This window comes from Urocitellus parryii, chromosome 11 (assembly GCF_045843805.1).
Source record: "Urocitellus parryii isolate mUroPar1 chromosome 11, mUroPar1.hap1, whole genome shotgun sequence".
In the NCBI taxonomy this organism is placed as follows: domain Eukaryota; kingdom Metazoa; phylum Chordata; class Mammalia; order Rodentia; family Sciuridae; genus Urocitellus; species Urocitellus parryii.
Genome location: NC_135541.1, coordinates 83,702,863 through 83,716,506, shown reverse-complemented (window position 1 = coordinate 83,716,506; position 13,644 = coordinate 83,702,863). Strand labels below are relative to the sequence as shown.

The 13,644-nt window shown below is 47.5% G+C and overlaps 1 protein-coding gene across 1 annotated transcript; it reads left to right on the top strand.

Annotated features, from left to right (window-relative positions):
• The first annotated feature begins 4,132 nt into the window (after positions 1-4,132).
• Positions 4,133-7,173, top strand: LOC144249317 (PRAME family member 12-like). Its single transcript, XM_077791573.1, has 4 exons — positions 4,133-4,412; positions 5,262-5,379; positions 6,191-6,591; positions 7,115-7,173. Exons 1-4 carry the CDS (start codon positions 4,133-4,135, stop codon positions 7,171-7,173), a joined length of 858 nt encoding a protein of 285 aa, XP_077647699.1.
• The last annotated feature ends 6,471 nt before the right edge of the window (positions 7,174-13,644 follow it).

Genomic DNA, 13,644 nt, shown 5'->3' with positions numbered 1-13,644 from the left:
AGTGACTTCCTGGTGGAGGGACACTGAGAGCCACTCCCTCCAAACCCACCTTGTTCAAATGTGGCTCAATGAGTTTCAACATTGATTCCTACTCATCTATTCATTCCCTCCAATGGGAGATGGACCAACCAGGACAAGTCCATCCTGGCACTGAGAGAGAATCAAACCCTAACCATTATGTGATGCATCCAGAGAAAAAATCTTCATACCAAGGGGGAAATATAGTGGTGCTCAAATCAACAGGCAGGAACTGTGTCAAACCCCGATGAAGGGGAAGCAGGGTGCTGGGAAGGGAGGGTCCCTGGGCAGTCCTGCCTGATGGCAGGAACTATCACAAACCAGTCAGCCACAACCTCAGCTGTGCATAAAACCTACCCCAACCTGTACCCCCAAGTTTTCTAGGAAGACACCTGGCCAGTCGCTGCCTGTTGTCCTTGAACTGAGGCCACCCTTGGTACTGAATCTGTGGAGCCAGTGATAATTGATTCAAAGCTGCCTTTGACACCCTGTCTCCCTTTGCCTCCTGGATGGGGCTCTGACTCATCTTTCTTTGGGTGTCCTGCATTCCTGCCCTATTATGTCTGACTACCCTTGTTCTTTGGAGAGCCACTGTCGGTTGTGACCCAGGTTGACAGTAACATCTACCTGCCTCCTGCACCAAGTCAAGGGTGGTAGGAGAAGGCAGGGCTGTTGCATGAAGTCACCCTTTCAGCTGGCTACACACAGACAAATGGCAGAGAAATTCAGAATTCAATTGAGAGACTAGATTTCAATATTGTGGAGCCTAAAAAGCAATGAGGTCTCTGAAATAGCCTTAGCCCTACTTCACTGCACACATAGGAGATTAAATGTGGATCATTTGTGGTAAGTCATTATGTGAAACAGAAACCAAAGATCATCTCAGCCAACTGTGATGTGAGCAGCGATATTTTCCAACAAGACACCCAAGAAGTCTATCATGGTTTAGATGCTGTGTCTCCCAACAGCTCACCTGTGAGACAATGGTTTTGGAGGAGACATGATTGGTTTATAGCTTTAACCTTGTCAGTAAGTTAATTCCTAATGGGATTAACTGAGTGATAACAGGGGGCAGGTGGAGTGTGGCTGGAGGAAGCTGATTGTTGCGGGTGTGAATATGATGTGTATATTTTGTATCTGGCAAGGGGCCATCTCTCTCCCTCTCTGTTCTCTAATAATGTGAGCACCTTCCCTCTGCCACAATCTCCCACCATAATGGTCAGCCTCACCTTGAAGGTGAGGGCCCAAGGAATGGAATCTGCTGTGGCGCATTGCGACCTCTGAAACCATGAGTCCCCAGATAAACTTTTTCTCCTCTGTAGTTGTTGGGGTTGGGTGTTGTAGTGACAGCATGAAAAAGCTGACTAACACAAAGACAGAACAACAAAGCAGAAATGCAATTCTGTATCTGCCGCCAATCAAACCATTCCTTCTACATCTTCCCTGTAAGTCCTCCCCTCACATGGCTCATCATCCAAGCACTCTCTCTCTTTCCGTCTCTCCTTCCTCAATTCCTGAATCACTTTTTACTCAGGCTCTTCAAGTTTTCCTTTGCCTGTGAACTTCTCACAGCCTAAAGAGCCCTGGAAACTGCCTGGAGCAAAGGCTGCCTGGGAGATGTGCCCTCGGGTCCCTGATTCTGCAGGAAGACTCTCCAGTGGGTGGCCTCCCTGATTTCAGAAACACCTGCTGTCCAACCCTGTGTCTTTCTCTCCCATTCCCAAGTTGCCCACAGTTTCCACCCTTGGTGGATTTCAGACTTTTCCAAGTCCCCATCAGGGGCATGTTGGCCCATGCCTATAATCACAGAAACTCAGGAGACTGAGGCAGGAGGATGGCAAATTTGAGGCCAGCCTCAGCAACTTAGTGAGGACCTAAGCAATTTAGTGAGAAACTATCTCCAAATAAAAGCAAAAAATAAAAAGGGCAGGGGATGTGATTCAGTGGTTGAGAACCAATGGGTTCAATCCCCAGTACAGACAAACAAACAAGAGAAGTCTTGCCCTAAGTCTAGAAGACTGATTCCACCCTCCTTGTCTGCTCTTCCTCTCTGAGTGTGCCCAGATTTGCTGCAAGGTAACTCGAAACTTGTGTGACTGTTGTCAAGATGGTTTCCATTCTGTGGTCTTCGTGGATGACACTACTGTCCTCAAAAAGCTGTTTTTACTATGGAATTTTTGGAAAAAAAATTCAAATAATTTTGATATGGCCAAAGACCCCTTTGAAAGCTATTTTCAGGTGTTGTTTTTTCTTAGGGACTCACTGCTTTTCTGTCTCACGGGAGAAACAGGAGGGTCACATATGGACAAAATTGAGTCCATGGTGTGGAGTGCATGGAAGGACGCATCCCGGACTGTCACACTCTCCCGGATTCTGCACACTTTCATGAGATCGAATTCAAACAATCAATCTGGAGGAAGACAATCCGATCCGGATTAAATGGGTGGAGACTGGAGAACCTGATCAGATACTGCTTTCTGATTGGATGCCAGCCAATCAGATGGAGGTGGGGGCGTGGTCAGAGAGGTCCATAAAAGCTTCTGTGGAGCCAGAAGAGAAACACAAGAGTCCTGGAGCCCAAGGAGGACCAGCCTGGCCTGCTGAGGCTCCGAGAACCTTGCACACCTGGACCGATCCCGTAAGTCCCTCACTGCCCTGAGCACCACCCCGTTCCCGCCTCACCTGTGTGGATTCAGGAACAATTTTTTTCCCTGTCTTTTGTCATGAACCAATTTAGAACTTCGATTTTGCCTCTCAGTGTAGTTTTACCTTGATCCTGAACTCTAGGATTTCCACTTTGGTTTATGTCACTTTCAATTTTCTTTCTTTCTTTCTTTGGTATGGGCTATTGAACCAAGGGGCACTCAAACACTGAGCCACATCCGCATCCATGTTTTGTGCTGTATTTTGAGACAGGGTCTCACTGAGTTGCTTAGCGCCTACTCTTGCTGAGGCTGACTTTGATCGCATCAGCCCCCGGAATGAGTTCTCTGGAGACCCTGGGATTACAGGCTTGTGCACCCACGGCCCGCACTTTTTCTTTTTCTAAATTGTTGTTTTCTAAAGTTTATATGGACAATATAATTTATTTATCCATTTATTTATTTGGTGGTATGGTGTTTGAACCAGGGCCTTGTGCATGGGAGGCAAGCACTCTATCAACAGAGGTATGTCCCCAGCCCAACTTTAAGAATTTTTAGCTGCTGCTGAGGGTCAAGCCCAGTGCCTCACATGTCCTAGGAAAGTGCTCTTCCACTGAGCTCCAGGCAAAGCCAATTTAAAATTACTTAACCAAGGAAGTGAATTGCAATCCTATTTCATCTAATTGATTGGAATTCTATTTCCTGATAATAAAAAAGTTTACTTTGTGTGCCCTTAAAATTATACTGTTTTGTTGGGTGTGGTGGCACACACCTGTAATCCCAACACCTCCAGAGTTTGAGGAGGCCAGAGAATTAGAGTTCAAAGCCAGCCACAGCAGCACGAGGTGCTGAGCAAATTAGTGAGACCCTGTCTCCAACTAAAATACAAAATATGGCTTGGGGCAGTGACTTACTGTTTGAGTGTCCTGAATTCAATCCCCAATATTGCCTCATCCCCCAAATTATACTTTAAGGCTTATGTAGTTTTGTAATTTTATAATTTGCTTAAACAAATAAACCAAAAGCTTTAAACTATCTCATGCAACACTTCACAGACTCTGTTCTTCTGATCTGTTTGTTCTCTTGACCTCCCAACTAAGGTGGCAGAATCTCACATGTGTAACAGATATCCATGAGACTCTGTTGTAATTTCCAAGTGTTTTATAATATGGGCACATGCTTTATAATTGCCCATTAAATTTTTTGAAGTTAAAAATAACATCACCCATGTGAGGGCAAATCCTTTCTGAGCCTCTGTAGTTGTTGAAACTGAGGAGCCTACTGCATTAAGTCACATGACACTCCAATTCCCATTTTATAAGGTCAAAATAATAAGCAAAGCTTTCCCCCATTAAGGTTGGGGTGAGTTTTACACTCCCCAGTACCCCGTTCCCAGTGGCTAGCAATGGATGGGATAGTGGCCTTTTCCCTGGACCATTTTTCAGGATCCTTCTTCTTTCAGACTCCCCAGGATGAGCACCCAGTCCCCACCCACGCTGCTGGAGCTGGCAGGGCGCAGCCTGCTGAGCGACAAGTCCAGGGCCGTCCTGAATCTGGAGGACCTGCCCATAGAGCTCTTCCCACCACTCTTTGTGGAGGCCTTCAGCAGGGGACACACTGAGGTCCTGAAGAAAATGGTGCAGGCCTGGCCCTTCACCTGCCTGCCCCTGGGGGCCCTGATGAGGCAGCCACAGCCTGAGATGCTCCGAGTGGCACTGGATGGGCTGGACATGCTGCTTGCCCAGCAGGATCGCCCCAGGTGAGGGGGACCCAGGTGGCCTGGAAGGGAGCACCCTCGGTGCCAGGGAAGGGATGGGTATAGGCAGGGAGAGTTGGTGCTGAAGTGTGCTCCACAGGCTTCCTGTGCTGCCAGCAAGGAGGGGTGGAGAGGCCTTGGCCATGCTGAGCCCCATCTGGGAAAGGCTTCCAGATGTGGAGGTGCTTGTGGCAGCTGTGCTGACCCCTGAATGAGGCTGTACCTGCCCCTGCCTCGGTCTCTACAAGTGGGGGCACTGGGCTGGATTGGAGGGAAGTGGGTGGAGAAAAGTGAGACAGAACGAAGAGGTGGAGCAGGGAGAAGCAGCTGAGAGGGGAAGGAAGGGGCCTCAGGGCTGAGACTCTGCTGTGGTCCCCGCAGGAGGTGGAAACTGCAGGTGCTGGATTTGCGGATGCTTCCACTTAACTTCTGGAGGACGTGGTCTGGAGCCGTGATTGATGCCTGCTCACCAGTGGACATGAAGAAGAATCGAACATTGAAACTTGGTCCAGCAATGGCAGCTAAGCAGCCCTTGAAGATATTGATAGACTTGTGCCTCACAGAAGGGCCCCTGGATGAATTCCTGACTCTCTTGTTCCTATGGGTCACACAGAGAAGGGACAGGCTGCACCTGTGTTGCAGTTGGCTGAAGATCTTATGGAAACCCACCCGCCACACCAGGAAGGTCCTGAGACTGTTGCAGCTGGACTCTGTCCAGAAGGTGGAAGTGCACTGCACCCGGGCGCCCTCCACCTTGGCTGCTTGTGCTCCTTTCTTGGGCCAGATGAGGAACCTGAGGAAGCTGCTTGTCTCCCAGGTCCGCGTGCCTGCCCACACCTCCCCAGAGGAGCAGGAGAGGCTGCTCTCGAAGCTCACCTCACAGTTCCGCAGGATGGACTGCCTGAGGAAGTTCTATGTGGATGCTGTCCTCCTCCTCGAGGGCCACCTGGAGCAGGTGCTGAGGTGGGTAAGGGGGATGAGCTTCCTCTGCAGACCAGTATCAGTAAATCTGAAAGGGCACCTACTGTGTGCCAGCCACTGACACTCTCATGGTGAACAAGGCACTGGAAGGTAAATAACCCATCATCTCTTCCTGTTGTATCCTGAAGCTCGATCTCCTAACCTGTGTTAGAGCAAAGGGCTAAACCAGGGTTCATGGTCTGGGAAGTGACATCATGCTGGGAAGCCAGCTGATGAGGACAGGAGCTAGTGAGGTGGGTGTGAGGTACCCTCCCCGGGAGCCCTGTCCAGCGACAGGGGAACAAAGCAGGGTAGAGGTGAGGACTTTGAAGGAGGGACGCCCCCACACCTGTACCCGTTCAACAAGGAAGCCCTGTTGTCCTCCCTCTGGGAGCAGAGGAGCCCACTTCAAATGCCCTCCTGGGGAAGGCAGGTCTGATCTCCAGGTGATGACTCAGGGGTTGTGAGTGAAGAGCAGGAAGTGAGACCTTGCTGAGGGTACAGGGAGTGAGCCCTGCAGGGGTTAACCCCAGCGTGTTTTGACACATCTTTCCTGTATTTGCCTTTGGTACATGACTCTTCCTGACTTCCTGGGGCTAGATTTGTGGCTTTCTGCTTGTCATTGAGGGTGACATTCATAGAGATGGAGGACCCACCTGGTCACACAAGTAGTGGTAAAAGTTTCAGGTTGAATTGGAGTGACCTGAATGAGCAGATTCTACAAAATGTCATCCATGTTCAGATGGTCACAGTGACCTTGGGTTTGGGCCAATTTGTCTTCTCCCTCAGAACTAACTGCCTGGTTCCTCCTTAGGCACCTGAAGACCCCCCTGGATACCCTCTCGATAACCAACTGCCCGCTCTCAGATTCCGACTGGAATTATCTCTCCCGCTGCCCAAACACCAGCCAGCTCAGACGCCTGGATCTGAGATACCTCAAACTGACCAATTTCAGTCCAGAGCCCCTCAAAATTCTGCTGGAGGCTGTTGCCTCCACCCTGAACAGGTTGGACTTGGAAGCCTGTGAGATTGCGGAATCCCAGCTCCAAGCCATCCTGCCTGCCCTGAGCCGCTGCTCTCAGCTCAGGATCTTGTGCTTTTTCCGGAATCGCATCTCCATGTCAGTCCTCAGGGACCTGCTCTGTCACACTGCCAGGCTGAGCCAGTTGAGCATAGAGCTATACCCTGCCCCTCTGGAAAGCTATGATGCCCAGGGTGCCATCCACCAAGAGAGATGTTCCCAACTCTGTGCTGAGCTCACAGCACTATTGAAGGACTTTAGGCAGCCCAAGGTCCTTGTGTTCTGTACTGTCCCATGTCCTCAATGTGGCAGCATGTTCCTCTACAACCAGGGCCTCAATCACTGTTTCTGTCCAACAGCTGTCTAGTTGGGTGTGTATAAAAAGCTGCCCTCTACGCAATTGGATGTATAACCAGGATGTAGAGGGATCATGAAGGAAACTCAGAGCCCAGCATTTTAGACACTGCCTGAAGTGCGGATGGGGAAAGGAATCAGATGCTGGGGGCTACATTGGAAGGAAGCCCCTGAAGATTGGACCTTCTGTATAGAGCCATATGTGTCTGTATAGAGTCATCACAAGGGGCCTGGAATTTTAGAATGGGATTTATGCTTCATGCACATATAAAGAGACTATTTTGTTTCATGGGTTGTCCATAAATAAGTTGTCTGAAATGAACGGCATCTCGAGATTAATCCTCTGACATCTTCCCTTCTTAGGTGACCTCAGTGCCACCAAGACACTCAAGGTTCACCCATCCTTGTGGGTCTCCTCATAGACCTAGAAACTTGGTGTCTTGGTCTTCGGATGCAATGAGAATAAAATAGGGTCTTTGGGCCTCGCAAAACCTTGCCTATCATCCTGCTACAAAGTCTATCCTGAAATAATATAGTCATGGCCAATGAAACCATCCAAATTAGCTTTCATCAAAATAGTAGAATTATATAGGTAGATCACACTTGCAAATGTGTCTAAACTAAACTTTATAAATTACCACCTTCTGGTGGGGGAGAAGGCTGCTCATAACTGACATATCTTCTCCTAACACTTCCCATCTCTCCCTACCCAGGGACACAAGGCTTTCAATCAGCAGATGATCAGAGGATGAGTAAGGATGAGGTGGCTGTGGGCACAAGGGTGGCCCAGCCTGTGCTGCCTGGTCTTAGACCAAGATCCCCTAAATGACGACTCCTGCTGAGGACTCAGCCTGGTGGTATTATGCAGTGACCTTAGCCTTAGCTTCCCATCCAAGAAGGAGAAGGAGGTCCAGCCAATCTTCTTTTGAGTTATCCTAAAGCTGCTTGTTCTAATTTGGGCCTGAAGGCTTCTCCACACACAGTGAACTAGAACCCAGTTGGATGTTTAAGCAGACTGCAGCTCACTCTTGGAACAGGTAGCAGAGTCCAGGTCCTACACAGCCAGCCCATCTGTCCCCCACACAGGGATCTGTGTGCCTCACACCTCTTTATGACACTTCCTTTCCTCTGGCTCTATGTCTAACTTGCATGTGTGGTGGGTGGGGTGGGGAGTTCTGAAGAGCATTCATTCTGCTCTGCTGCTGGATTCTAGGATCAAATAAAGGCAAGGAAGATCTGCAATATGAGATGTGTCATCACTGGTTGTTTTAAGGGTTTTCATGACCAAAAAGGGACTTGAAGATATTCTGGTGTGTCCAGACTCCTTGAATTGTATAAGGACTGAGAGCTGCATGTGTCCCCACACAGCCCTAGGGATAAAGCACCCAGTCTGCTCTTTGAATTCCTCATCTTTTGACTCTAGGTTCATTTGTGCTGTGAGACAGCCCACAACTGTAGGATGTCATAACAAACAGGACCGGGTGTGTAAGGGTGGCCGGGTCAGAAGGGGACTGGGTTCCACTCTCTGGAGTGCTACTGAAAGGTGCACATTCTGTTGCAGTAATTCACTTGCAGGTTAGCATGGGAAAAGAAAGAAAAAGAAGAAGCAGAGCAAGTAAAGTAGCAGCAGAAAAAAAAGTCCTTTATTGTGTATAAGCAATCTTTTTATAGTATTGTGAACAAAGAAGGCAGCCTTCCAACATCAATAAATCAGGTCTTTCAGCTAGTTAAACATAGCGCATAGAAGTTTTACTTTCTAATTAGAAGTGACCCGCTTCTCATGGTTAATCTACTTTCGGCCTGGAGTATGTTGAGCTCTGCTCTTTGTTTAGAACAGATAAAAAATTTTTCTTAGTGCCCTCTTAGCCCATTTGGCAGAACATCCTGTTTGTAGGTAAGTTCTCCCAAGGTCAGTAGACACCTCGCTTACAAGCATGTTTGTTGTTATCTATCTAAACCTTGAAGAAGTCTCTCGTTTGCGAGTAGATTCTCCCAGGGATAGTAAACATCTCGTTTTCAAGCATGTTAGTTGTTATTTTATCTAAACCTTGAAGGAGCCCCTCGTTTGCAAGTAAGCCCTCCCAAGGACAGCAGACACCTCGTTTGCAAGCATGTCTGTTGTTGCCTTTCTATATCTCGATAGAGTATTTTGTTTGCAGGCAAACTCCATCAAGGACACTAATAGTAACGCAGTCACATTTGATTTTTTATAACATTCCTTGGTGCATCTGCATCAAAAGAGTCTAGATCCCCTTCTGGAACACTGGCCAATTTCACCTGTACCATCTAGGGACCCAGAACCCATGCTTTTCTACAGAAATGAATGAACTTCATAAAAAATAACGGAGTGCCTGGGGACATAGCTCAGTGGTAGAGCACTTGCCTAGCATGTGGAAGGGCCTGGGTTCCATCCCCACAATCACAAATGTATGTGAACAAACAAATGAATAAGTAAATCCAATATTGATGTGACTCCAGGGGGAAGTTTTAATTTGAAGAAAATTATCTAACTGTGAGGAGAACAGAGCCCATATGAACACAATGAAATGCTTTTTTTTTTTTTTTTAATTTGAATGCTGGTGAGCTTTTCTCAGAAACACCCTTGGTCAGGAAAGTGAAATGTTTTCCTTAAAATGGCAGCTGTCATTTAAGATGTCCATCCAGGTGCTAACCAAGAACTTTATAAGTCCTAAAAAGAAAAGAGAAAGTTGGACACAGCAGAGACTCCTAAAACTTACCCGTGAGAACAGGGAGGGAAAAGCACTCTTTGGTTCCCCTACAAGATAAAGGGTGTTTGGGGGGGATTGGCTCAGCAAGGAGGCTTGAGAAGAATAAGCATGCAGAGGGAATGTCTGTCATTAGCCTGTCATGATTAAATGTGTTTGCAATGCTTAAAATTAATCTAGAATTGTTTGCTGTGAATTGATTATGTCTATTGCAGTGCCTAGCATTAAGGATTGTCATTTTTCTTGATTAAGAACCTATTGAGGGCTGGGATTGTGGCTCAGTGGTAGAGCTCTCACCTAGCATGGGCGGGACACGGGTTCAATCCTCAGCACCACATAAAATAAAGACATGGTGTTGTTTCCATCTACACCTAAAAAAATAAATATTAAAAAAAGAACCTATAGAGTGAAATTGCATTGAGTAATTTGAGTGAATAAAGCATCAAAAGGGGCAGAAGCACGTGGACAGTCTTTATTTCTCCCCTGGACTGCATACATTGCAATTTTGTCTCCTTGTGACAGATGCTTTGAGAGGGGGCTTCTAAATCCCAAAGCTGAAGTTCAGGAAGTGATCTTTAAGGTGTATAATGAGAGAGGTGAGAAGGCCTGAAAGCAGAGATAGCAGATTCTCACTCAAGCCATCTGTCCCTGGTGTCATGAGTGGTCCCTCAGGACCACTCAGACCCTGTTTTAAATGTGGTCAGATGGGTCACTGGGCTCGTACATGTCCCAAGCCTCATAATTTCTGGATTTTTGTCCTAAACGTCATCAAGAGGGACACTGGGCTGTTCACATTCCCTTAGTACATGGGGGCCCCCCAGCCACCTGGTCCTTAGGGTTCCCCTTTCCAAATCTTAGGACTGGCTGCAGAGGACTGAAAAGATCCAGGTCCCCATCACCCAACCACTACCATCACTCCATGGAAACTCAGGGTAACACTGTGTATGTCAGGTAGGCCCCCTCTCCATCCTCCTAGACACCAGGGCTACATATTCAGTCCTCAGGGTGTTCTGGGGGCTGACTACCAACCCTTACAGACACCTAGCCTTGTTTGTGCTTGTGGCTCTCTAATTTTTACACATTCCTTTTTGGTCATTCCACAGTTTCCTGTTCCCCTTATGGGAAGGGACATCCTCACAAAGTTGGGGACTATGCTCTGCTTCTCCCCTCATAGATACTTCCATTCAGACTCACCTGCTGCTCCTCTGACCCTCACCCTTACCTTAGGACCATCCCCTACTCTGTTGGCCAGTACCTTCCCATGACCCGCTTCTGAGGTGGACGTTTTCAGTCCTTCTATCACCTCACACCACGAGCCCATTCACATCTGTCAAAACCTCCTCCATTTTCTGCCCAATCACAACACTTGCTCTCCCTCCTTGCTGATGCTGTCCCTCTCTTTGCAGAGCAGACGTGATCCTAACAGACTTTCTCTCCCCTCTGAGGATTTGAGCTGGTTTGGACTCTGGTCTGAGAGCCCAGGACAATGACCACACACCTTTTTCCATTCACCTAGGGCTCTTCTTCTTTATCCTCTCACCGGCTCCCATGGGGAAGTGACTCTACCCTTCTCCTCCCCTCCTCCTCACAAGTCTACCCCCTGGAGATGGCAGTGAGAAGTCTCCTCTTGAGACACAAAAGTTAACTTAGATCTTGGCCCAGCACCAAGATTCTCGACCTTCCCATCCCTTCTCCTTCGCAAGTTCACTCTGAGTCTTGGTTCCCAGGTGGCTCCTTCTTCCTTCAGGGGGAAATTCATCAGGCAGGGTAGGCAATAGTCTCTCTAGCCTCGGTTGTGTAAGAGCCTCCACTCCCAATATCAGCAGGCTGAACTTGTTGCCCTCATCAGAGCCTTCACTTTGGCAAAGGGAGCTTCCCTCAATGTCTACTGCCCCTTGAATTACATTTAGACTGAACAAAACTCCTTCCTTGGCTCTTCCTCTGTTTCAGGCCCTCCCAAAGAAGCCACTCGACACCTTCCCTTTGAGCTTCTATACGGACAGCCCACCTCCCTGCTCAGCTCACCACCCTCTGATTCTCCACTACCCCTTGCTCCTCATCTTTTCTGGCCCCTTCTTGCATACACTAGGATCCTTCTTTGGCAACACAGGGATGTTGTTCTGGCAAAGCCAATTCTGCCTCTTCTCTTTCTCACACTCTGTCTCCTGGTGACCTGGTACTTTTCCCACTCCCAAAAGCCCGCCGCCTCTTCTCAATTCTCTGCAAAATGGACTGGACTCTATTGGGTCATTCTTACCACTTGTTTGGTGGTCCACTTTGCGGGCATCCCATATCGTGTTGCTAACCCACATTTAAAACACTCCTCTCTGCCCTCATATCCTGTGAGAGCACAGGGGTTTTTTTTGTTTTTTTTTTTAATAGATTGTAGTGGACACGTGGCACACACCTGTAATTCCACCAACTCAGGAGCTGAGGCAGGAGAATTGTAAATTCAAGAACAACCTAGGCAAGTTAGTGAGACCCTGTCTCAAGATAAAAAAAACAAGAGACCTGGGACACGGCTCAGTGGTCAAACAACCTTGTGTTCAAACCCCAGCTTCTCCAAAAAAGAGCAGGTTAGGAATTGGTTCAGTGTGTAATAGGGGCTCACTTGATGCTCTTTTACATATCTCTTGTAGCTTTGAAACTTACATTTTTCTCCCCCAAATCTTCTTCATTACCTCTCCTCCATGATCTTCTCCTTCCTGGTTTCTCCTTTCTAATGTCATTTTCTCTGAAACTGCTCATTTAAAAAACCTGTTCCTGCTGATGGGCAGAAACACAGCCTTTGGAACAGGAGTTCTCTCATTTCCTCTTTTGCTAGCAATTTAACAAATATCCCTTTTCTTTTTTTCTGAAAACTGTGTACTCCTTATAGGGTTGGCATCAGGGAGTCTGAGCTTTTAGCAACCAGTGGTATAGCTCCCTTGGGTTCAATCTCCAATACTAAAAATAAATAATCAACAAGCAAGCAGGATCAGCATACCTTTCCCTAGGTCATTGGCAATTATTTCTGTTATAGTCGCCATGCTTGCCTTCCTGGCTTTAAAGGGTTTTAAACATGTTAGGTTCAGGACAGGCTGAGTAAGCTCTCTGCAGGGCATGCCTAACAAAGTTAGATGCAGGGTGACCTGGCCACTCCAACCCTTCTGTCTTGTTCTTTATCAACTGTTTGCTTCAAGCCCAAATGCCCAAGCCCCTGCTCAAGGCTGAGCACTTTACACCCCTGCTCGAGGCTGAACACACAACCCACCTTGTGCCAACAAGGCAGCTTGCAGACCCAGAGAACCCATTAGATTTGGGCTCTAAAATTCCTTCCTGCCAGGCCCCTCTCTCTTGCTCTTGCTCTATTGCTCTTGCTGTCTCTTTCTTCTCTTGCTTTTGCTCTCCATTGCTCTCTTTTTCTTTTCTTTCTCTCTTTTCTCCTCTGTTGCACTGCTGCGATAAACATCTCTTGGTCGCTCCAAGTGTTGTGGTCACTTTCCTTTCAAAACACATTCCTACAACCACACACTCCAAACTACTGCCATCAGTTTCAGACAACTCAAGGAATCCAACACTGGTTGTGTCCTTGCTGAGGATGTTGATCAGCTGTGAACAACTGCGTACTTACAGGTGAAGCTAATGGTGAAAGTTTTCCATCAAAATGACACCATTCCAACACAGCAGGGCTGGCAGGGTGCTAGGAAGTGGGCATCCTGGACCACAACTGCCTGCTAACCAGAGCCATACCAAAAGACTCACAGAACCACAGCCCTATGCAAAATCCACCACAAATTGTACATAAAAAAAATATTTTTCTTTCTTTAAATTTTTTTAGGTACCAGGGATTGAACCCTGGGTTCCTATACCACTGAACCACATCCCCAACCCTTTCTTAGTTTTTATTTTGCATCAGGGTCTCAGTAAGATTCTTAGGCCCTCAATAAGTTGCTCAGGCTGGCTTTGAACTTGCAATCCTCCTGCCTCCACCTCCTGAGTCTCTGGAATTACACACATGCACCACTGCATCCTGCACAAAGTTATATTTTTATGAAAAGACACCCTTTCAGCAGCTGTTTGTCATCCTGGACCAAGGCCACCCTTGTTACTGTATTGTTGCAGCCAATGATAATGGTTTCAAAGCACCTTATGTGGCCTTTGAAGTCCTGTCTTCCTTTGCCTCCT

Excerpts from the sequence above, each read along its gene's own strand:
- LOC144249317 (XM_077791573.1), top strand. The coding sequence starts at position 4,133 with ATGAGCACCCAGTCCCCACCCACGCTGCTGGAGCTGGCAGGGCGCAGC. Across the intron at positions 5,380-6,190 it reads CACCTGGAGCAGGTGCTGAG|GCACCTGAAGACCCCCCTGG; the intron begins GTGGGTAAGGGG and ends GTTCCTCCTTAG. Across the intron at positions 6,592-7,114 it reads GGAAAGCTATGATGCCCAGG|GTGACCTCAGTGCCACCAAG; the intron begins GTGCCATCCACC and ends TTCCCTTCTTAG.